The 25,028-nt window shown below is 44.9% G+C and overlaps 1 protein-coding gene across 1 annotated transcript in view; it reads right to left on the bottom strand.

Moving 5' to 3' along the window:
• The window catches only part of MAEA (macrophage erythroblast attacher), a 290,076-nt gene that overhangs the window by 21,669 nt on the left and 243,379 nt on the right, over positions 1-25,028 (bottom strand). The window contains exons 13-14 of the mRNA XM_030192178.1: positions 19,683-19,816; positions 3,165-3,360 (exon numbers count right to left, since the gene is read on the bottom strand). Coding sequence (XP_030048038.1) covers positions 3,165-3,360; positions 19,683-19,816 — 330 coding nt within the window. The remainder of the gene's footprint in view (positions 1-3,164; positions 3,361-19,682; positions 19,817-25,028) is intronic.

Raw genomic sequence — 25,028 nt, 5'->3', positions numbered from 1 at the left:
AGCAGCGACCCGTAAATGGTGCAAGTCAGGCTCCTCTTCCAACTATGCTCTTTCAAAGCAACTATAAGGAGTATCATCATACCATTTGCACATCTAAATGCAACTTCTACAACAAACAAATCTCCCTTTCTCAACAAGTCACAATTGATTTTTCATATTCTGAAAACACAGCCCTGTCCCCTACCACTTTCCTTGACTATGACCCGTCAATTTTGCCACTTGGCAGGCTAAGACCGTTTCCGTCTGACGCTTCAGCCTGCCCAGGGCCTCCCTTGCCCCGTATCTCCTCTCCTACCTCCCCCCCTGTACAAATCCCTTAGCTTCCATTCTACTTCTTCTATCTTACCTTCCAATCCCCCTTCCCTTCCAATTGTCTCAACTGAAAGTCCTTAAAACCTTCAAACTCATGGAAGTGTGGTGCCTTAGGACAGAATTCTGATAACAGTCTCTCAATAAAACCCAAGCAATAAAGAGGTAGGGCTAGATTTACACTTAAGTGCATTAGGCTGCACATTCTAACACAATTAATACATGTGTAACTATCTCTAGCAATTTGAAATACAACAGTCCAAACCCCATCATTGTATGTGAATAAAAAAAAATTATATATGTTCAAGCATTAACTTTTTCAGACTGCTTATGGACCCGTGACATTAAAAATTTGCTATTCTTAACATTTTGGATCTGTTATTTTGGTCACAGTTTCCCAGAGATAGTCACATTATTAGTAAATAGGTCTCACTACTCAAAATGGGACATGTGATAAATAAAGCTCCTTAATATGTGTGGTAACACCTTTCATTAAGTCTAGTCCCCAGTCTCCATCAGAAAACTCTGGAAATTATGTTCAGTTTGGCTCCATGTGTGATTATGTGAAATGGAGGTATATTTCAAAGCACTTAGCCTTCCAAAGTTCCATAAAAACCTATGGAACTTTGGAAGGCTAAGTGCTTTGAAAATGAGCCCCATGGTGAACTTGCTCATCTTTGGGAAACATATTTTAACAGATCCTGCAACACAGCCTTGGGAGACTGCCTTGAACATCATATATTTATATCTACTACTACTACTATCTAGCATTTCTATAGCGCTACATACATACCACCATATATTATGTTTAAACTCTCCCCCCCCCCCCGACCACCTATCTTCTGATGAGTACTAGTCTGTAGAAAGAAATCAATATACTAGGTGGGTCTAGTAAATATAAGTACAAAATAGGAGGGGGGAACCCTGAAGTTATCAAACCAAAATGGCTTTATTCAAATTCCCAATTGTAAGGGAAGATACAGCCACAGATCACGAAGCTGCTGGAAATTAGGTATTTTCAACAGAGATCCTGGGAACAGGGGGATGAGGAAAAAGGTGTTTTATTCTATCCCACTTTTGTCTCCAAAGCTTCATATTTAATTATCTTTAAAGTACTGCATATAATGCTACATATATCTGCAATATATTTGTGGGTCATGAAGGAAAAAAAAAGTAACACTTATAAATACTTTAGTTATTCACATTTTGAAAATTTTCTCACAAAAAATATTTTCCCTGGTATCCCTCCCCACCCCCTATCATTTGAAACCCTAACTGAGCAGGAGGAGACGACTATGAGATACCCCCATTTTCTTCTTCCTGCTAGCTTCACCTTTCTCTTCTGTCTGGCTTCAATTTTCTCTTTTCCTTTCTCCCCTCTCACGCTCCCTTCTCTTCTGTGTCCTCTCTACCACTTCCTCTGCCCTTTTACTACTACTACTATTTAGCATTTCTATAGCGCTACAAGGCATACGCAGCGCTGCACAAACATAGAAGCAAGACAGTCCCTGCTCAAAGAGCTTACAATGCCCTTTTGCCCACCACAGCCTCAGGTTTTCTCTAACTCAGCCACTCCCCACTCTGAGTTCATTCTCTCAGGTTCATTCCAACTATCTCAATCACCACTTCAACGGGCTTATTCTCCAATCACCTATTTGCCCTCCTGAGACTCATCCATTCATTCCAACCCTCCAGCTCCATCCCTTTTCTATTACAATCCAGGCTTAATCAACTCACCTGTCCTCACCTTTACCCTAGAATAGTTCACTGCTTCTCTCATCTCAGCCAGATTCACTCACCCGTCAATTACCTTGATCATCCTTTCTTTCTCCTTGCTCTTTTCTCCCTGCAGGCTCATACTTCCTCCTGCTCCCACTTTCTCCCTATAGACAATTACTATTCCTCTTCCCTCACTAATCCCTCCTCTATTATCCACCAGACTCCTCCTGTCATGTTTTCCCTTGACTCATTCATGCATTCCCTATCAACTCTTTCCTCCCATCCAGGGTTACCCTGTCTTATTTTTGTTGCCTCCTCCTCTGACATTCAGCCTCTCCCATTGTTGTCTTACCTGTGTAGGTAAAAGGGTTGAGCTACTGGGCAAAGTGTGTGTGTGTGTATGCTAGGGGGCCGAATGACTAGGGGAAGTGTGCCTATACCCTCACCACTCAATCACACCCCTCCCCCTCAGACTCACCACTCTGACCAGGCTCATGCCTCCCATTACACCCCCCTTTCACACTCACCTTCTCAATTTCTGACACCCTTATCCTCACCGATTTCAACTCCTTCCCCACCAGTACAGTAATGAGGTGTCTGGTGAGGTGGCTCTTGGGGGCAGTGGCAGGACCTATAAGTAAACCCCAGGAGCAGCGGTAGCAGGCAGTTGTAAGTTATTATACACAGAAGCACAGGCAGTGGAGGTAGCATGAAGAAACAGTGCTTAGCCTTACCAAATTGCAGTGGGGAGCTGGGGAACATGCTCCAACACAAGCAGCAAAGCTGAGCAGACAGGCCTGTGCTGTTCAGTCTCCAGCACATGGTTGTATGAAAAATGGACCTGCTGCTTTACTTTGAGGCTATGGGGTGCCACAACTGTCTTTGTTTTTCATCTCTGCGAACCCTCATTTGGGAACTGCAGAGCTACAGAGGGCTCTCATGATAAGCTCTCTGATGAATGAAATGCATGACTTCAGTCTCTCTTTTACTTTCTTCTTTCTCTATCTTTGGACCTATCATGTTTTATTATGATATTTGTTTGAATACTGGCTTCAGTATATAAAGCGATGAACAAATATCCTGCTGCCCTTCTAAGTAACAATTTTAGAATCTGTTCCATTATCTACAACACTTACATTGTATCCATATACATATCCATTTGGTAACATCATTGGTGGATTATTTTCATTCATTACGTCACCAGAAATTTTGCACACTAGCCTTGAGTTAGCACAGTGGGCCATTGGAAGAGGTTGAGCTAACTTGTTCAGGGATTTGCTGCACACAGGACAGTCTGGGTTCTTTGACGTTCCATCCTCTTTATAACATTGGCTGTAATTTGCAGTCAAGGATTAATATTCATACTGACACAATAGAGAAGCATCACGTTTTATATTAAAGTTTAGCAGCATGTTCCTTTTTCTTGCAGTTTGCAGCAAATGATCAACTATCATGGGAGACTATTTGCAAGCTCTTAGTGAACAGAAGAGTAACAGGAAACTATAGCTAATAAAATATATGCAACAGATATCTACTATAATAAAACGCAACCTCAACGTTCTGAGGACACTGACGTCACTGAAGTCAGTCAGTCTCCCAGAACGGTTCGTGGATTCATGGTGGTGAAGCCACCCCACTGACCCGTGCCCCGCCCTCGCATCAAACGTCATGACGTCGAGGGCAGGAAAAAAAAAATCAACTAAACAAACGGTTCGCACCCACGCTGGGGGAAGAGGAGTAGGGAAACACGCGGAGCCAACCCACCCGCGGAAAGGGGACGCACCTCCAAAGCTCCGGAGTGCAAATAACTCCAGAGACCACTGTTCCCACATCCAACAGCCCCCCCCCCCCCCCGTGCACCAAACCTCAAAACATTCAAGCTGTTCCCACATCAAACACCACCCCCCTCCCCGCGCACCAAACCTCAAAAAATACAAGCCCTGCCCACAGATTCGTACACCCCCCCCCCCCCAAAGCTGCAGCTGAAAACAAGGACCTCCAACACCCCCCCGCAACAACCCCCTCCTGAGACACCCACCTTCGCGTTGCTTTGCCGGTGGGGGACCCGAAACCCCGCCAGCACAAGCCCTGTCTGCTCACTACGGCGTCATCTTCGGCGTTCCTAGCCTGTGGAGGCAGGGCTTCTGTGCGTCTGATGTCCTGCACGTGCATGACGTCAGACGCACAGAACTCCGCCCTGCACAGCTACCAACGCCAAAGATGACGCCGTAGTCAGCACACAGGACTTGTGGTGGCGGGGTTCCGGGTCCCCCGCCGACAAACCAACGCGAAGGTGGGTGCGATGGGCACGGTGGGTCGGATGGCTGTGGCCGGCTGCATCGCCGTGGGTGGGATGGCGCCGGGAGGGGGGCATCGCACCTCACAGGCAACAGCAAAATGAGGAAAACCTTGCTAGCGCCCGTTTCATTTGTGTCAGAAACGGGCCTTTTTTACTAGTTCTAAATAAAGTCATTTTAATTTTCTAGTTAAGTACTTCCATTCAGACCTTATTCCCATTTACTTTCATCATTTTACCAGTCCTGGGATAAACCCAACACATGTGCATGATAACCTGCTTTAGCACTATAGCATTCTTCAGTCCAGACTCTCCCATTTCAATTGTAGTATATCATGATCTGTTGGCTTTGGCTCCAGGCACTTACCAAAGACATAGGGATACTCAATACTCCAATGCTGAACAGCCCAACAAAAGACCTGCAAACAGCAGCTTAATAAATCTCTAAATATTCAGAGGCATGATGCGTGTGTGCATAAGGTAAAATTTAAAAGCTTTTTCCATGTGCAAAGCCTGTTTGCATGGAGAAAAAGGCTTTTCTCAAACTGCACAACTGTATAAGCAAGTGAATTATATGAATGGAAAGCACAGGCCTAGTTTTATGAAGTCTGCACACAGGAAATATCCAAGGGCATAGTTTGGGTGGGGTTGCGACGTACACACATTATATAAAATACGTCCATCTATGCACTTAAAAGCACACACACATTTACACCTTCTTCAGAGCAGATATAAATTTGTGCGTTAGCATTTGTATGCTACTGGGGCCAGATCTGGGAAACTATTATGTTAAGACTCACAGGCATGAAATAGGCACATTAAAAAAAAAAAAAAAAAAAGACTTCCCATATAAGTTACAAAATCAGGCCCTAAGGGGGCCTTTTAGCACGTGCTAAACGTTAGATACACCCATAGGAATATATGGGCATCTCTAGTATTTAGCGCACACTCATTTTTAGTGTGCACTAATAACGTTAATGCGCCTTTGTACAAGGGGCCCTAGATCAGAAATCCAAAATATTTTCTGAATAAAAGTCAATGGCCAATAAAAATAATCACTTACTATAATAAACAACAACAACAAAACAATATCAAAACAGCAGGAACATGGTGCTTTTGTGCCTGACAAATCACAAACTCTTATGTAGGCTTCTGCTCTGGTCCGCACTAAAAACTGACACATTAGCAACTTCATTACAATACGCATGGCTCTCACCTTTTTCCAATATGCCCCCTGATGCAAGCTCAAATGACAGCTCAACCATCTGCTGTCCTGGGCTATTATATAGATAAAAATGCATCTAGAGAAACATATTTTCATTTAGATTTAGCTCAGGATTTTTCATTGGTAGTTCAAGTGCAATAGCTATTTTTCAGATCCTAGAGAGTTTACAATATTAAGTTTGCACCCAAGGTAATGCAGGATGATGCAATTTGCTCAAGGTTAAAGGAGCATCAGTACATTTGATTTCTGGCACTCAGACTGCTGTTTTAACCCCTATATTCCTTACTCTCAATAGTCTTGGTATGAAACTAACATTAAAAAAAAAATTATCAAATTTTTTAATTTCCAACCAAGCAAGAACACTTGTAGAGAAAAGTGATTAACAATCACATAACATACATTTGTACCATCATAATTTTTATTAAATCAAATTTCAATAAAGCCTACAAATCATGAATCCAAGAATCCAACAGGAGCAAAGAAAATAAATCTACAAACACAAGCAACTATATGATACGTGAAGTGGGAATACAAACAATCACTTAAGAGGAGCTAGCAGCAGGAGGATCAACTTGGTTTCCTGCTGCACGTTTTGCTGCCAGGAAAGCAGAAAGATGAAATGGTTCAAAGACAACATACTTATTAGATATCTAACACATTTACATGGGTACCTCAGAAAAAAAAGGTAGCCCAACCTGAAGTAACCCAGTTTTCAACAATAAAACTGCCCACGTTTCTTCTGAATATCCCTAGAAACGTCCAGAAATATTTGAACTTTAAAAATGTTTTTTTTTATATTTTCAAAGATTAATCAAGAATACTCTTGATAAAGAAAAGACACAAAAAAGGAATAAGAATATTATCATCATATTGCTCAATTATACAAGAAATAAGTAATGTTTCCGATCTCTAGTCCACAAACAAGAGGGAGACCAAGGTACAATTTCAGGAAACTAATTTCACTTAAATAAGTAAAGGAAATAGAAGAGAAACTTAGACTAATCATATAATACTATGGAGTAGATGATATTATTACTGGCTGTGGGGCTTTAGACACAACGGTCCTTGAATCTAGAAAGGAGGTTAAATGTGTTGGATCATAAAATACATTATTTAACCGAATTTACTTTCAATACACACTTACAGGGAAAGTTCAGCCAAAACAAACCACCCATTTGCAAAACCCTAAGCTTAAGGAAAAGTTGACGCCGCTTTGGGGTTGTTCTAGCAACACCAGGAAACATTCTGATCTTGTAGTTCATGAAAAGTTCTTCCCTGTGTCGGAAAAATTGCTTTAATATCCAATCTCGGTCAGGTTGCAAAACAAATCTTAGTGCTACTATTAGAGTTGCTGGTTTAATACCTAGCTCATCTTTTTCAATCGGTTGTGTGAGATTTAGAGTATCAAAGGAAACATCAGCTCCTTCCACAATAGGTTCATTTGTATCTTTCTTTTTATATGGTAACAAATAACATATCTTGGAGGTTGGTGGATATGCTTGTTCAGGAATCTTCAGTATCTCATGCAAATATTTTTTAAAGGTGATAAGAGGAGCTATTGATGGTATTTTATGCAAATTTATCAAACGTAGAGTATTAGCGCTCTGTTTGTTTTCCAATTTTATATTGCAACAATTTATTTTCCTTTAGAAGGCTCATATGAGCTTTTTGAAGATTATCTATTTTGCCCATATTAGATTCAATATTTTTTCAACAGTCACAACTTTTGTTTCCAACATAGTTATTTTTTTCTAAAGGAGCCTTAGCACATTGGCTCACAGCAATCAATTTTTGCGAAAAAGAAGTTTCCAAGCCCAATAAAGCTTCCCATATGGAATCAAGAGTGATTTTTTGAGGCTTCTCAGGCAAATAAGACTTACTAAGAGATGCAATTTCTGTCTCCTTTCCTTCTAAGGGCTGTCCTTTTCCTGCCACTTTGGAGTCAAACAAAACGCTGGCTCCTACCAGTACCTCCGGCTCCTGAGTGGAAAAAGCCAGCGCTCCTAAACTGCAGCTTGCCCCCGCAGAAGGAAGCACACCTGCAGCGTCATGGCACAGGGCCTCCAACGCACGTCACGGGTCTAGCGCCGGCATAGGCGGTGGACTCCGAAGATTGGGGCTAAGCGAGATGTCAATCTCAGGCTGGAGGAGCGGGTTACCTCCCACCAAGCCTTCCAGCAGCGAGAAATTTTGCCCCAAAGAGCGTCCAGTTGCAGTGAAACGGTCCATCGGTCCGACCTTAGGTACAGCAGGTGTTGCAGGGCCAACACGCTGCTTTCCCCTCCTCTTAGGCATTGGAGTAAGAAGAACACTTTCAAAGGTAATGGAGGTAGGAGAGAGAGAGTCACGTCCTGCGTTCTCTTCAAGCCACCATCTTAATTCAGAAATATTTGAACTTTAAATCTTAAAAAGGTCTCTCTGTTCTTAAACAGAATTCTCATTATCCAATTCTTATCTGGCAATAGTGCCACAGAAGCAATTAAAGTCACAGCCACTGCCAACTAGGTATCAGAGGATTCCAGAATTGCAGCAACATCAAGACCGACCCCCATTTTGACCTACATGCCACTGTCCTCCTAGGGATTTTGTTGGTAAATCATAAATCTGAGAAAAAGATGGCATATTCTCTTCAGCAATTCCCAGGATTTCCTTTAAATAGTGTTTGAGCATTTCTCTAAGGGTAACAGCAGAGACTTGAGGAAAGTTAAAAAAACAAAACTCAAGTTATTACTCCAAATGTAATAATTTTCCAACACTTCATATGTACTTCTTAGGGATGAAACATCCTTAATAATGGAGGTTTGTACTCTGAGTCTCTTATCAAGTCCTTCTCCACTTTTTCAACACAAGCTGACAAAATTTAAATCTAAGCCATTATTTAATTCTTCTTCCACCAACAAAACCCTTTGCTCCAACTGCTGAACTTGGGGACACAATACCTTCCCCATGTTTGCTATTAAGCCAAATAATATCCAGGGTTACTCTCAGCTGGCTTGCAATACAAAAAGACAGAACGCTACATTGTAGTTACCTTATAACTGTCCCGACTTTCCCGGGAGGATACCAGCTCCCCTGCACTGGATGTCGAAGCTGCTGTGGTCTCCACCAAGTCTCCTGGAGAAACCAAGATCTCAGTAAGAATCCCGCTGGTTGGTTGTTCAGAAGCCTCTTGTAAATCACAAGCAGCAGTACTTCCTGGTCACAATGCTGGTGATCCTAACAGTGGTGAGCTACTGCTATGCGGCTACAGGGAGGAGCTCTTTGGTCAGAGCTCAAGGTAGCCTCTAGCCCAGGGGAAGTTCTGAGGTATCCTCTCATCTCAGATGTTTCCAGTGGGCTGCTCTCCAACCTCACTGTAGTCCCATGCCCTCCTTGAAGATGTATCCATCGGGAAGATGGTAGGAGTTTGGGACAGCTGGGAGGCTGTAGCAGGAGTCCTACCCTAACGCTTCAGCATACCAAAGAAAAAACACTCAAGAAGCGAGCAATGACTGACAACATGTCAGATACGTGCGGCCATCTTGGATCTTGCCTCTCAGAGTTGAATCAGCATGAAACTAATATTTTTGTATCTTACTTGACAGTGCATTTTTCAAAGACAAAATCAATAGCTTTATCAACACATCTTTTAATTAGCACATGGCTATAAAAGGCTGTCATGGTTTTCCCTGTTGGTACAGGTAGACTGACCACAACAGAGAATGAAGTACCTGCATTAAATGTTCTTACCCATTCTTTCTTAACCTCCCTTCAATCTTATTCCCTGCCTCCCTGAACTACCTTCCTGAATCTTATGGAATTCTTACATAAAAATATTGGTCTGCTTGGGTACCCTTTGTGAGTTGGTTCAAACTCCAAATCAGTCAAGCAGGGTCATCAGTAACAATCAATATTATATAATACAGGATACAATGGAGTGGTGTGGCCTGGTGTGCTGGGAGCTTTATATTAAATACCTAGGGCAAGGATTTTCAACCTGTGTGCTGTGGTACATTGGTGTACCACGGGAGTTGGGCCAGCTTAATTTATGGAACAGAGCGTACCTTTTAAATTTTGTCTTTAGTGGTCAGCAGCAGCGAGCTGCAATTTATACAGTCTGCTCATGCCAATCTGGATCCTTCTCTCTGATGTAATTTTCTGCTTCCGCAGAGGCGGAAAGAATCAGAAAGGCAGCTCCGGGGTTGGCATGAGCAGGCTGAATGAATTGCTGCTCACTATCACCGACGGCTACAGACAAGTACATTTGGGGGGGGGGGGGGGGGGGGGGGGGAGAGAAAAAGGGAGATGACTGGTCACTGGCTGGAGAGGGGTCAGGAGGGAGAGATGCTGGACTATTTGTGGGGCTGGGGGAAAGGGAAGCTAAAACACTGGACAAAGGGTGGGTGGGGAGAAGGTAAAAAGCTGGACCGTGTGTGTGGAGGGGAGGGGGGTAAGAAGGTAAAATGCTGGACCGTGGGGGGGGGAGGGGGAGGGGGGGGGGAGAGAAGACAAAATGCTGGACCATATGTGCGAATGTGCCTTGATAATTTTAGTGCCATAGAAGTGTGTCATGTGATAATAAAGGCTGAAACTATCTGACCTGGGGGGAATATGGCTCAGAGTTTTGAGTTGTAGGATGAGGGGGAGTGTGGGAAGCGAACTGTTAGGTGGGGTAGTAATGTCAGTTTTTGATGGCGTTTGATAAAGTGAATGATACATACCTGTAGCAGGTGTTCTCCGAGGACAGCAGGCTGATTGTTCTCACGACTGGGTGACGTCCGCGGCAGCCCCCACCAACCGGAAGAAGCTTCGCGGGCGGTCCGCACGCAGGGCACGCCCACCGCGCATGCGCGGCCGTCTTCCCGCCCGTGCGCGACCGTTCCCGCCAGTTGAATGACAAGCAAAAAGATGAAAACGCAACTCCAAAGGGGAGGAGGGAGGGTAGGTGAGAACAATCAGTCTGCTGTCCTCGGAGAACACCTGCTACAGGTATGTATCATTCACTTTCTCCGAGGACAAGCAGGCTGCTTGTTCTCACGACTGGGGTATCCCTAGCTCTCAGGCTCACTCAAAACAAGAACCCAGGTCAATTGAACCTCGCAACGGCGAGGATACAACAGAAAATTGACCTACGAAGAACAACTAACTGAGAGTGCAGCCTGAACAGAATAAACGGGTCCTGGAGGGTGGAGTTGGATTTACACCCCAAACAGATTCTGCAGCACCGACTGCCCGAACCGACTGTCGCGTCGGGTATCCTGCTGGAGGCAGTAATGTGATGTGAATGTGTGGACAGATGACCACGTCGCAGCCTTGCAGATCTCTTCAATAGTGGCTGACTTCAAGTGGGCCACTGACGCTGCCATGGCTCTAACACTATGAGCCGTGACATGACCCTCAAGAGCCAGCCCAGCCTGGGCGTAAGTGAAGGAAATGCAATCTGCTAGCCAATTGGAGATGGTGCGTTTCCCGACAGCGACCCCTAGCCTGTTAGGGTCGAAAGAAACAAACAATTGGGCGGACTGTCTGTGGGGCTGTGTCCGCTCCAAGTAGAAGGCCAATGCTCTCTTGCAGTCCAATGTGTGCAACTGACGTTCAGCAGGGCGGGTATGCGGTCTGGGAAAGAATGTTGGCAAGACAATTGACTGGTTAAGATGGAACTCCGACACCACCTTCGGCAGGAACTTTGGGTGGGTGCGGAGCACTACTCTGTTGTGATGAAATTTGGTATATGGAGCATGAGCTACCAGGGCTTGAAGCTCACTGACCCTACGAGCTGAAGTAACTGCCACCAAGAAAATGACCTTCCAGGTCAAGTACTTCAGATGGCAGGTATTCAGTGGCTCAAAAGGAGGTTTCATCAGCTGGGTGAGGACGACGTTGAGATCCCATGACACTGTAGGAGGCTTGATAGGGGGCTTTGACAAAAGCAAGCCTCTCATGAATCGAACGACTAAAGGCTCTCCAGAGATGGCTTTACCTTCCACACGATAATGGTAAGCACTAATCGCACTAAGGTGATTCCTTACTGAGTTGGTCTTGAGGTCAGACTCTGATAAGTGCAGAAGGTATTCAAGCAGGTTCTGTGCAGGGCAAGAACGAGGTTCTAGGGCCTTGCTCTCACACCAAACGACAAACCTCCTCCACTTGAAAAAGTAACTCTTTTTAGTGGAATCCTTCCTAGAGGCAAGCAAGACGCGGGAGATACCCTCAGACAGACCCAACGCAGTGAAGTCTACGCCCTCAACATCCAGGCCGTGAGAGCCAGGGACTGAAGGTTGGGGTGCAGCAACGCTCCGTCGTTCTGCGAAATGAGAGTCGGAAAACAATCCAATCTCCACGGTTCTTCGGAGGACAACTCCAGAAGAAGAGGGAACCAGATCTGACGGGGCCAAAAGGGCGCTATCAGAATCATGGTGCCTCGGTCTTGCTTGAGCTTCAGTAAGGTCTTCCCCACCAAAGCATACAGAAGGCCGGTCCCCCAATGGAGGAGAAAGGCATCCGACGCTAGCCTGCCGTGTGCCTGAAGTCTGGAACAGAACAGAGGCAGCTTGTGGTTGGTCTGAGAGGCGAAAAGGTCCACCGAGGGGGTGCCCCACTCTCGGAAGATCTTGCGTACCACTCTGGAATGAAGCGGCCACTCGTGCGGTTGCATGACTCTGCTCAGTCTGTCGGCCAGACTGTTGTTTACGCCTGCCAGGTATGTGGCTTGGAGAAGCATGCCGAACCGGCAGGCCCAACTCCACATCCCGACGGCTTCCTGACACAGGGGGCGAGATCCGGTGCCCCCCTGCTTGTTGGTGTAATACATTGCAACCTGATTGTCTGTCCGAATTTGAATAATTTGGCAGGACAGCCGATCTCTGAAAGCCTTCAGTGCGTTCCAGATCGCTCGGAGCTCCAGGAGGTTGATCTGCAGATCCTTTTCCTGGAGGGACCACAGACCCTGGGTGTGAAGCCCATCGACATGAGCTCCCCACCCCAGGCGAGATGCATCCGTCGTCAGCACTTTCGTGGGCTGCGGAATTTGGAATGGACGTCCCAGGGTCAAATTGATCCGGATGGTCCACCAGAGCAGTGAAGTGCGGCAGCTGGTGGAGAGGCGGATGACATCTTCTAGATTCCCGGTGGCCTGAAACCACTGGGAAGCTAGGGTCCATTGAGCAGATCTCATGTGAAGACAAGCCATGGGAGTCACATGAACTGTGGAGGCCATATGACCCAGAAGTCTCAACATCTGCCGAGCTGTGACCTGCTGAGACGCTCTGGTCTGCGAAGCCAGGGACAGGAGGTTGTTGGCCCTCGCTTCGGGAAGGAAGGCCCGAGCCGTCTGGGTATTCAGCAGAGCTCCTATGAATTCCAGAGACTGTGTTGGCTGGAGATGGGACTTTGGGTAATTTATCACAAACCCCAGCAGCTCCAGAAGTTGAATAGTGCACTGCATAGACCGGAGGGCTCCTGCCTCCGAGGTGCTCTTGACCAGCCAATCGTCGAGATATGGGAACACGTGCACTCCCAGCTTGCGTAGGTACGCCGCTACCACCACGAGACACTTTGTAAACACTCGTAGGGCAGAGGCGAGCCCAAAGGGCAGCACACAATACTGAAAGTGCCGTGCGCCCAGGCGGAATCTGAGATACTGTCTGTGAGCTGGCAGTATCGGGATGTGAGTGTATGCGTCCTTTAAATCCAGGGAACATAGCCAATCGTTTTTCTGAATCATTGGCAGAAGGGTGCCCAAGGAAAGCATCCTGAACTTTTCTTTGACCAGGAATTTGTTCAGGCCTCTCAGGTCTAGGATGGGACGCATCCCCCCTGTTTTCTTTTCCACAAGGAAGTACCTGGAATAGAATCCCTGCCCTTCTTGCCCGGGTGGTACGGGCTCGACCGCATTGGCGCTGAGAAGGGCGGAGAGTTCCTCTGCAAGTACCTGCTTGTGATGGGAGCTGAAGGATTGAGCTCCCGGAGGACAATTTGGTGGCAGGCCAAATTCAGGGCGTATCCGCACCGCACTATTTGGAGAACCCACTGGTCGGAGGTTATGAGAGGCCACCTTTGGTGAAAAAATTTTAACCTCCCTCCGACCGGCAGATCGTCCGGTACGGACACTTTGAGGGCGGCTATGTTTCCGTGGATCCAGTCAAAAGCCCGTCCCCGGCTTTTGCTGTGGAGGCGCAGGGGGCTGCTTAGGCGCACGCTGTTGACGAGAACGAGCGCGCTGGGGCTGTCCCTGTGCCTGACGAGGCCTTCGGGCCGGCTGGGTGTACCTACGCTTTGCAAAAGAATAGGGCACAGCCTGCCGGGCCCGGGAAAAACGTCCACCTGCTGAGGTGGATGCTGAAGGCGCCCGGTGGGAGAGCTTGTCGAGGGCAGTTTCCCGCTGATGCAGTTGGTCCACCAGCTGCTCGACCTTCTCACCAAAAATATTATCCCCCCGGCAAGGGACGTCGGCCAGTCTCTGCTGGGTGCGGTTGTCCAGGTCAGAGGCACGCAGCCATGAGAGCCTGCGCATCACTATACCTTGGGCCGCAGCACAAGATGCCACGTCACAGGTGTCATAGATACCCCTGGACAGGAACTTTCTGCACGCCTTCAGCTGCCTGACCACCTCCTGATAAGGCCTGGACTGCTCCGGCGGGAGCTTATCGACCAGGTCCGCCAGTTGCTTCACATTGTTCCGCATGTGGATGCTCGTATAGAGCTGGTACGACTGGATGCGGGTCACGAGCATGGAGGATTGGTAGGCCTTCCTCCCAAACGAGTCCAGAGTGCGAGACTCCCGCCCCGGGGGCGCCGAGGCGGTATCCCTCGAACTCCGTGCCCTCTTGAGAGCAGAATCCACGACCGCCGAGTCATGGGGCAATTGGGGCCGCATTAACTCTGGGTCTGAGTGGATTCTGTACTGGGACTCTGCTTTCTTGGGAATGATGGGATTAGATAGTGGTCTCATCCAGTTCCGAAGCAGTGTCTCTTTGAGGACACTGTGCAACGGCACCGTGGAGGACTCTCTAGGTGGTGATGGATAGTCGAGGACCTCGAGCATCTCAGCCCTCGGCTCATCCACAGAGACCACGGGGAAGGGAATGCAAATAGACATATCCCTTACAAAGGAGGCAAAGGAGAGGCTCTCAGGAGGCGAGAGCTTCCTCTCTGGTGAAGGCGTGGGGTCCGAGGGAAGACCCGCAGACTCCTCTGAGGAGAAATATCTGGGGTCTTTCTCTTCCCCCGAGGCCTCTTCCTTGGTATCGGACATAAGCTCATGTAGCTGAGTCCTTAACCGGGCCCGGCTCGACGTCAAGGCACCGAGGCCTCGGTGTCGTCGAGCGGTGGACTCCCGCGCCGGCGGGGACGAAGCTCCCTCCATCGACGTCGACTCCACCTGCGTGGCGGTCGAGACCGGCGCCGCAAGCGGCGGCGGTGTCGACGGCCTCGGCACAGGGCTAGAGCTCGCCGGCGCCACAGTCAACGGCGCCGAGGGCGCAAGCACCCCCGGCGCCGGCACAGCCTGGCGCATCAGCCCTTCCAGGATCCCCGGAAGGATGGCTCGGAGGCACTCGTCCAGGCCCGCTGCCGGGAAAGGCGGGGGGGCCGGTAGAGGTGTCGGTGCCGGAAGCTGCTCGGGTCCAGGAGACTGCACCGAAGTGCTGGGACCCTGACGCGTCGGTACCTCCACTACCGAAGGGGATCTCTCCTCTCGACGCGGACGCTTCGGCGTCGACTCCTCGCCGGTACCGAGCGCCGGATGCATCGAAGGCGACCGATGACGGTGCTTCTTAGATTTCTTGCGGTGCCCGTCATCGGTGCCAGGTGGAATGGAGGAGGAGGAGGTCGATCCCCCTCGGTCTCGAGGAACCGGGTCAGACAGGGTTTGGTCCCGAGGGCCATGGGCCGAGGGAGTGACCGGGGCCGATTACCCACGCGGCCTCTCACCCCTACCCTCACCGGAGGACCGGCGGGCCGACGGGACCTGTGCTCCTGGGGTCGATGCCATCGGTGCCGATTTCTCGGGCATCGATACCGGTACCGAAGAACCGGCCGTCGATGCCGTCGAGGTCGACGTCGAGGGGCCGGCGCAAGTTCCAAAAAGACGGTCCCGCAGAACTTGCCTCGCAACCTGAGTCCGTTTCCGGAGACCAAGACACAAAGAACACGACTTGATATTGTGCTCCGGCCCGAGGCACTGGAGGCACCAAGCGTGGGTGTCGGTCTGCGAGATCGGCCGGCCGCACCGACAACACTTCTTAAATCCACTCGGGACCTTCGAGGACATCGACGGAAAAATCGCGTCGACGAAGTTAAAGTCGTCGATGGTGGCGGTAAATCACACCTCTAAAAATAATCGACTGCGCGGCCACAAGGCCGCAACGCGACGCCCTCGCTAGAAAACGAGGGAAAATAAAGCGCGTGCTCTCTTTTTTTTTTTAAAAGAAAAAAGGAAAACTGGAGGGCGCGGCAACAGAAATAAAAAAAAAACGAATTCGTGAAGAACGCGACGGTTTTCCGGGGCTAAGAGAGAGCGGCAGTCGCACGACTCTCTCCAGGCACGGAAAAGAAAGGACTGGCGGGAACGGTCGCGCACGGGCGGGAAGACGGCCGCGCATGCGCGGTGGGCGTGCCCTGCGTGCGGACCGCCCGCGAAGCTTCTTCCGGTTGGTGGGGGCTGCCGCGGACGTCACCCAGTCGTGAGAACAAGCAGCCTGCTTGTCCTCGGAGAACATGATATTTATAATGCACTATCATATTCAAGAAGGAGAACGTGAAGAATAAAAGAGGGGTGGAAAAGGCAAGAGGAAAAAAGATAAAGGGAAAAGAGGGTGCAGGAAAAAAATGAATAAGTGAGGGATGTGTGATATGAGCATAAACAGAATAGTAAGTGAGAAGAGGGGAAGGGTGAGAAAGAATGGAGCCACATGTATGAAAATTAAAAGGAAACCTACAAAATGGGACATGGGAATGACAAGCAAAAGACAACAGGTAACAGACTGAAAAAATCTAATGAACTTAACATTAGAATAGCCATACTGGGTCAAACCAGTGGTCCATCTAAGCCCACTATCTTGCTTCCAACAATGGCCACTCCAGGTCACAAGTACTTGGCTGAATCCCAAATAGTGGCCAGATTCCATGCTACCGATCCCAGGGACTAGTGGCTTCCCCCATGCCTATTTCTTTTTAAACCCAGATATGCTAACTGCTGTTACCACATCCTTCAACAAAGAGTTCCAGAGCTTAACTATTCATTGAGTGAAAAAATATTTCCTCCTATTCGTTCTAAAAAGTATTTCCATGTAGCTTCATTGAGTATCCCCTAGTCTTTGCAAGTTTTGAAAAAGAAACTATCAATTCACTTTTACCCATTCTACAGTACTCAGGATTTTAACCTCTATCATATCCCCCTCAGCCTTCTCTTTTCCAGCTGACTAGCCCTAACCTCTCTAATCTTTCCTCATACAAGAGGAGTTCCATCCCCTTTTTCATTTTGGCTGCCCTTCTTTGAACCTTTTCTAATTCCACTATATCTTTTTTGAGATAAGGTAAGCAGATTTGCAAACAATACTCAAGGTGAGGTCGAGCCATGGAGTGATACAGATGCATTATAATATTGTCATATTTTGCATCCTTTTCCTAGTAATTCCTAGCATCCTGCTTGCTTTTTTGGCCGCCACCGCACACTGGGCAGAAGATTTCAGTGTACTGTCTACAATGAGGAAGAAGGGTGAAAGCCAAAAGGACATCTTTCAGAATACAAACACTAGCAAGACATGCCAAGAAGGACTTTGAAAAGATGTTTGTTAGGACGCTACGATCATCACATGAAGAATGGTCCCAATTGGCTATGATTATCGATGAGGGGAGGGATTAGAGGGTTATGGACACAGAGCATAATGAAGAACAGAATACTCTTATAAATATGGACAGTGAAAGCTTTGGGGGGGGGGGGGAGTCTAGGGAAGTGTGTAGGGTATGGGACGGGAAGGATGCTATTGTTATTTGTAGTACTCTTTTTCCTTGTCTTGAGTGTTAGATAGATTTTCCAACTGTAAATGCATGACTTTCAATAAAAACCTTTATTGATTCAGAGCTAATAATAAACATTTTCAAGTACATCTGAAGCAAGCAGCCTGGAAGGGAATTGTTTGGACTATTAAACAACCAAAAAGATAAGAAGTGTGCTTAGGGAGAATAAGTTAGTAGTAGAAAAAGTAATACATTTCTTTGCCTTGGTCTTTACTGAGGAGGATATAGGTGTCAAACCTATACCAGAAGGCTCCTTTGATGGTGGTGGTTTGCACCAACTAACGCGCAACATAGTAAAACTAAAAGATTAAATTTCTCAATTTGATTTATTACAAGAACAACAGATCAAGATTGAATAGTATTACCCCAGAATCCTGAATGAAGTCATCCATGAAATTGCTAACCAGATACTAGTAAACTGTAACCCATCATTCAAAATGGCCACGATACTTAAGGATTGTAAAGTGGTCAACATGATGCCAAATTTAAAAAAAAAGACTTCAGAGATGAGCTGGGGAAACTACATACTAGATCTTGACACTGGTGCTGGGCAAAATGTTTGAACCTATACTTAAAAAAGTACTAACTGTATAGACAAAGCTTAATAGGAATGAGTCAGCAAGGGCACATCTTCTCTTACAAATTTATTAGATTTTTTAAAAAGTTGTAAACACATGAACAATAGCGACAGAATTGATATAAAGGTGTATTTTCAAAGCACTTAGACTTACAACATTCTATAGTAACCTATGGAACTTTGCAAGTATAAGTGCTTTGAAAATGAGCACCATAGTACATTTGGATATTCAGAAGACATCAAAGTCCTTCATGAGAGGCTCCTTAGACAATTTAATAATCAAGGGATAGGAGACAATGCCCTTGGTAGATTTCATTCTGGGTTTGACAGGAAACAGAGTAGGAGTGAATAGTTATCCACTTGGAATAGGGTCAGTACTTAACTTGTACTATTTAAAATATTCATAAATGATCTAGGGATTGCATAAGTTATTCAAGATTGTTAAAATGGCAGAATTTGCAGAAGGATCTTGCTAGACTAGTGCATCTAAATGGCAGATGAAATTTAATATAGACATATGCAAAGTAATGCACATAGGTACAAAATGCTGGGTTCTGAGTTGGGAGTTACTACCCAAAAAGATCTTGGAGTTATTGTGGATATTATGTTAGAAATTCAGCCCAATGTGCTGTGGCTGCTATAAAAACAAAGAGAATATTAGTAATTTGAAAAGGGATGGAAAACAAAAGTAAGATCATGTGCATTTCTGGCTGCTCCATCTCAAAAAGGATATAGTGTAACCAGAAAAGGTTCAGAGAAAGACAACAAAAATGACAAGATGATAGAACACCTCCCTAATGAAGACGGGGCAAGACAGGCTAGGACTGTGGCTTGGAGAAAAACAGATGAGAAGGAACATGATAGAAGTTTATAGAATCATGAGTGGAGTGGAATGGTCAACTAGGAAATGGCTGTATGTATTCAACCTGTTCACTACCACCAAAACAGGAGAACACTCTACGAAATCAATGACCCGTAGGATGAAAATAGTAACATAGTAAATGACAGTACATAAAGACCTGTATAGTCCATCCAGTCTGCCCTACAAGATAAACTCAGAAGATTTTTTTTTCATTTAGCACCTAATGAAGCTGTGCTCAAGGCGAATAATAGTGAGATTCAAAGGAAGTTTCAACAAATCCCTGGAGAAAAAGTGCAGACCATATGAAAACCAGTCTTTGCCACTTTTGACTCCCAGGTCTAACCAAGGTTGCCCAGTATGACCATGGACTCGGATTCACAAGCTAAAAGCCAGGTTGGAGAGGCTTGAGATTTCATCCCAGCTGGTATTTATCCGTCCCTAAGGCAGTCGTTTGGCAAAACATGGCCATGTCAAGCAACCTTGTTTACACCTGGGAGTTAAAGGGGCAAATAAAGATTTTTTTCCATATGGTCTGCTTCTCTTCTGTTCACCACATTGGATTTTGTGGACCATTTGCCTTGTTTTCTTGGCCATAAAAAATTATTAGTCCAGTAATTGATAACAAATTGCTGCAATTTCAGCTAGTTATGCTACTGATGTCTACCAATAAATGTGGTTGAGTTACATGAAAGGATACGGTGTTTTTATGGCTGAGAGGCCAGCTTGAAGTGTTATAGTGAACACAGAGTTGTTCCCCAGTTGGTGCAGTCTATAGTTATCATATCGAAACTGCTGAATCAGCATTCTCCATCGTGCAGGGTCTAGTAGATCCTATTACAACACAGAAAAACAAAATATATCCATTGCATGAATCTTTATAAGTTGTACTTTTGAAAAAGCCAAGCTGTTTACCTTTTTAACATGGGTTTTCAGAGGACAGCAAGATGGTCCCTATATATGGGTATCATTCAACAGTCTGAGGCTGGAGAAATGTAAACAAAGCCCTACATTTTCTACAGTGGTGCACCATGTGCGTGAAAACTTCTCATGTTGGCATTATTGCACAGAGATACCTCAGCTCCATATAAAGCTCTTATCTGCAGAAGCCAACTGCCAGGAGAGGCAGGTAGAGGTTTTTTTTTTTTTTTTTTAATAGAACAGGTATCCTGCATGTCCTCAGATAGTAAAGCTAAGTAGTATTATCTCTGACTAGCAAGTTATTGTCCTTACACATTGGAATCCCTAGTCACAAATCAACGTTAACAAAAAAGGGGAAAAATGACAAAAGAATGCATCAACAGGCATTTTTATATACAGGGCCCCTTTTTTTTTTTCCTGTATAACAAATAAAAGGCACAGAAACAGGATTATGGATAGAGCTTTAAAAAGATCATGCAACAAATATGTAGTGCGATATTGACTCTTTGCAAATCATTATGTAATTATTTACAGTTAATCAACATAAGTTTTTCACTAGAAGATAACATAAAATTTCTGAGACTAAATATTATGGAGCAAAAAAATTTCTTAAAATGTTTCCTGAAAAAAATAGCGGTTACCTACTGATCTGAATAAACTAATTTGCAAAACTGATCTTATCAGAAATTTCATATGCTGCCAGTAGCAGTCAACCCCGAACCACATACTTTGCCGATATCAAAACCAGATATTCAACTTAGTCAATAAGTCAGGGCACTTTTCAGATCCACTCCAAGCAAAGATATTTCAAACCTACACACATTTTGAACTGTCAGTGCAAACACTTCAAATTCAGAAAATTTTTGTATGCAAACAGATTTTAAACATAAGGTTCCTAGTGTTCATATTTATCATTTTTGTTTGTTCATATGATGTTCTGATGTACCTTTATGTGAAATCTGCAAATATTTAGCACGTTACATAAAAAAACAAAAAACTATGAAGCGCCTCACGTCTGCTCTGTGCTGCTGTAAAGCAAGCAAATCGCCACGTCGGCCCTTCTTTCACTGTGTCCCACCCTCTGATGTAACTTCCTATTTCCGTGAGGGCGGGACACAGTGAGGGAAGGGCCGACGCGACGAGGCGATTTGCTTGCTTTACAGCAGCACAGAGCAGAGCAGATGTGAGGCGCTTCATAGTTTTTTGTTTTTTAAGGCTGGTTGCCAGGTGGCAGGACAAGAGGGTCATCTGTCCGTCGACAGAGCTAGCAGGCAGGTGGGGACTGCAGCGCCAGTGGAACACCCCCCACCTGCTGACACCCAGGGCAGACCGCCCTGACCTTGGTACAAGGATGTTGGCTGGGCGGGCCTGGAGGGAAAGTGGCTGGGCCTGGGCCCGTCCAGGCCCGCCTGTGGCTACGCCCCTGGTGTTTCTCTTATAACTCAAAAGGATTTGATAGACATTATTGGGCATGTTCAGAGAACTGAAAGTTAGCTTCTCTATGTACAAACTTTGAGGGCTGGGGTATAAGAATGCCCCGATTTTTATGTGATTAGCTGAGGAAAATCTCAACCATAACACTTCCCTTTAAGCTACTCCCAAAGAAGCAACGACCAAATCTGCATTGGCCAATGGGGAGTTTGAGAAGTGTGTCTTAAGCAAGGGACGTCTGGTAAGGTTCGCCTTTTTGCGGATGATACCAAAATCTGCAATACGGTAAATACCCCTCATATAATGTGGATAGCATGAAGAGGGATCTAGCAAAACTTGAAGAATGATCCAGAACTTGACAAATATGCTAAAAAAAACTGCAGGATCTTTCAGGTTGCAAAAACTCGAGGGAGGGGAACCAAATAGGGAGGGGGTGAAGTACTTAGTAATTAGAAAAGGTTCAAAGAACAGCGACCATAATAATAAAGGGGATAGAACTTCTTTTGTATGAGGAAAGGCTAAAGAGGTTAGGGTTCTTTAGCTCGGAAAAGATACAGGTGATGGGATGGGAGATATGATTCAGGTCTACAAAATACTGAGTGGTGTAAAAAGAGTAGAAGTAAATCGATTTTTTTTCCTCGTTCCAAAAGTAGAAAGATTAGGGGACACTTGAGGAAGTTACATGGAAATACTTTTAAAACTAACAGGAGGAAATATTTTTTCAATGAATAGTTAAGCTGTGGAACTCTTTGCCAGAGGATGTGGTAACAGCAGTTAGCATATAACGGTTTAAAAAAGGTTTGTACAAATTCCTGGAGGAAAAGTCCATAGTTTGTTATTAAGGCAGACATGGGGAAGCAACTGCTTGCCCCAGGATCGGTAGGAAGGAATGTTGCTACTAATTGAGTTTCTGCCAGGTACTTGTGACCTGTCTTGGCCACTCTTTGGAAAACAGAATACTGGGCTGGGCTATGGACCACTGGTCTGACCCAGTACGGCTACTCTTATGTTCTACTTCTGATCATGAAAAACTGCAGGAGGAGATCGGAACCGTGAGTACCGGAGGATTAACAAGACCAGCAGTGGTGACCATGAACACATTATGGGATGCCATCCAAGGCGTGAACAACATTTTACTTTTGATGAATACTTCATTTAAGAGTGAAATAACTGATTTTTAAAAATCTAATCACAGGTATTGTTCGACCAAATTCAAGAGCAGAGTGTTAAAACTTTGAAAACAGAAGGAGAAATTGTGAAACTACAAAATTTAACAGAAGCTTTAATTCAAGAAAGAGAAATCCAGAAAAGAAAGCTAGAATTTATAGAAAATAATGGACGGAACAACTTGAGATTTCTAAATTTCCCGAAATCTCCTTTGATAAACGCTGAAGATATGCTTTAAAAATACTTTAAGGAGGTATTGGGGATTCCTGAGGAGGCTTACCCCCCCCCCCCCCCCCCATAACGAGAACTCAATATGTAATGGGAACATTAGGATTACCTAAAGATAAAACTCAAGCTGCTACTTCTAAAGATTTAAATCTAACAGAATTCCTGGAGACCTGTCTTGAAATGATTTCTGAACGGCCGACATTATTGGTAAAATTCGCACTTGAGCCTGATCGTAATAATATCTTACGGTCTTACTTCAGGCATATTAATGACTCTTTCCTGGGACAAAAGATACAAGTTTTTCCTGATTAGGCACACACCACTCAAAAGAAAAGAAAATAATTCTTGACTTAGAAGTCTACGGTTCTAAAGTTAGGTGGTACCTTTACTTTGAAATTTCCTTGTTGATGCTGTATTTCTTTTGAGTTGGTGAATTACCTCTTTTTTAATCCCAAGAAATTATTAGAATTTATTGAATCAAAGGAAAAAGTTGTACCACCTCTGGAGGTACTTCAGTAAATTTGAGAATACTGTTAAATCGGCTGTGGATATCTGTCTTTCCCGTCTGCTAGTAGATTATATGAATATTTCCTGGTGTTATTTCTTAGATCTTGATTCACATAATTGTGGACAAAAGTAATGAAAATTTTTCTTTATTGTAATTCAGGTATTAGGTAATGCCTTATAATGTTTATTTCTGATATTGCCATACATTTACATTGTTAGATATAAATGTAAAATGAATAAATAAAAGTTTTTAAAAGAAGTATAACCGTCAGATAAGGTGGCAGCAATTATTAAAAAACATTGGGGGATATTGGAAATGCATGAAGTGTTTAAGGGTCAGAAATTAATGGTGTCCTATATGAGGAATACTACAAGATCTACATAGGACACACCTCTCAAAAATTTAAAACGAGAGTAATTGAGCATAAACATGGGATTACGAACAAAAGAAATAGAAGCACCAATGGCACAACATTGTATAGATGAGGGACATACATTTGGCCAATTGGGCTTCATGATTATAGAGCAAATACAACAGGGCAAGAGAGGGGGGACATTAAAAAATGATTATGGCAAAAACAACAAAAAGTAATTTTTCAATATAAAACAATCGCGCCTTAATAGAAGTGTAGAATGGAAGGCATTCTATTAAAAGACAAGGGCCCTTTAAAAGACGTTCCACTCAGGATTGGCTGGAACTTGGTCAGCATCAGTTTAAAAACCCGCGACCATCTTGGAGCGGAAAATCATATTACCGAAAAAAAAACCTCTTCCTGAAGCAGCAACAAAGATTGCGAAACAAGATGTGCTTGTAAGTTTTTGTTTTTTTTTTTACATTGGCTGAAGAGAGCTCCTATCATTAAATATATAAAATATTGCAAGACCAATGATAAGAACATAGCTCCAATTTAAAAGCGGTGGCACTCTCAAACGAACATAAGAGAGCAAGTATTCCTTGCAGAATAACCAAGCTTGGTAGCGTTGAGTCTGGTATTGGTTAAATAGTAAGAATTTATGAGAGAGCGATATCCTATTACCACTTGGTAAAATCAGAGTGCAAGATATATAGAGATAAGAAAACCATATTTGGCAAAGTCATGATGTTGCTATGAGAATCAATCTGGCCTTTTTCTGTTTTGTCTTTGAGCTTGTGACATTAGTGGACTAAGGGGGAAAACATGTGTGTCCTAAACTCCAAACCTGGCAAAATGTTCAGGTACAAGTTTTATGCGCTCAGTCTTTTAAGAGACAAGAAGATACTTAACATTGTTCACTGTCACAAACTGATCTATATCTAGGATGTTCATCTAGGAAGCTATGCTGTTCCAACCCCTTGATCCAGAGACCTTTTCTGGTGCTCAAATGCACGGCTGAGGTAATCTATATCATTTTGGATGCATGGAAGACAAAGGCTAACATGCAGATCTGGTGTGCAATGGCAAAGAATATAGAAGCCGGTCCTAGTTTATTCCAGTTTAACATGGCTACTTGGTTGACCCATCGAATGAGATTCTCTACCAGGACTACTGAAAATAAGGCCCTGAAAGTGTACAACACTGGCCTCAGCTATATAAAAATTATGTGATAGAACGTCTTCCTCCACGATCACTTGCCTTATGAATACAAGATGAAAACATGTGGTCTCCACTCTGATCATGAAGCATCTATGGTAAGGACAAACTGGGAGACCATCACCATAGGAAAGCTTAGACCAATCTGTAATCGAGACACGTCTGGGTAAGGAGCAGACTTGCTGTTTCCTTTAGCACTTGATTCCCCATTAAAAATCTTG

This window comes from Microcaecilia unicolor, chromosome 2 (genome assembly GCF_901765095.1).
Source record: "Microcaecilia unicolor chromosome 2, aMicUni1.1, whole genome shotgun sequence".
Classification (NCBI taxonomy): Eukaryota; Metazoa; Chordata; class Amphibia; order Gymnophiona; family Siphonopidae; genus Microcaecilia; species Microcaecilia unicolor.
This window is presented reverse-complemented; position numbering and strand designations above follow the sequence as displayed.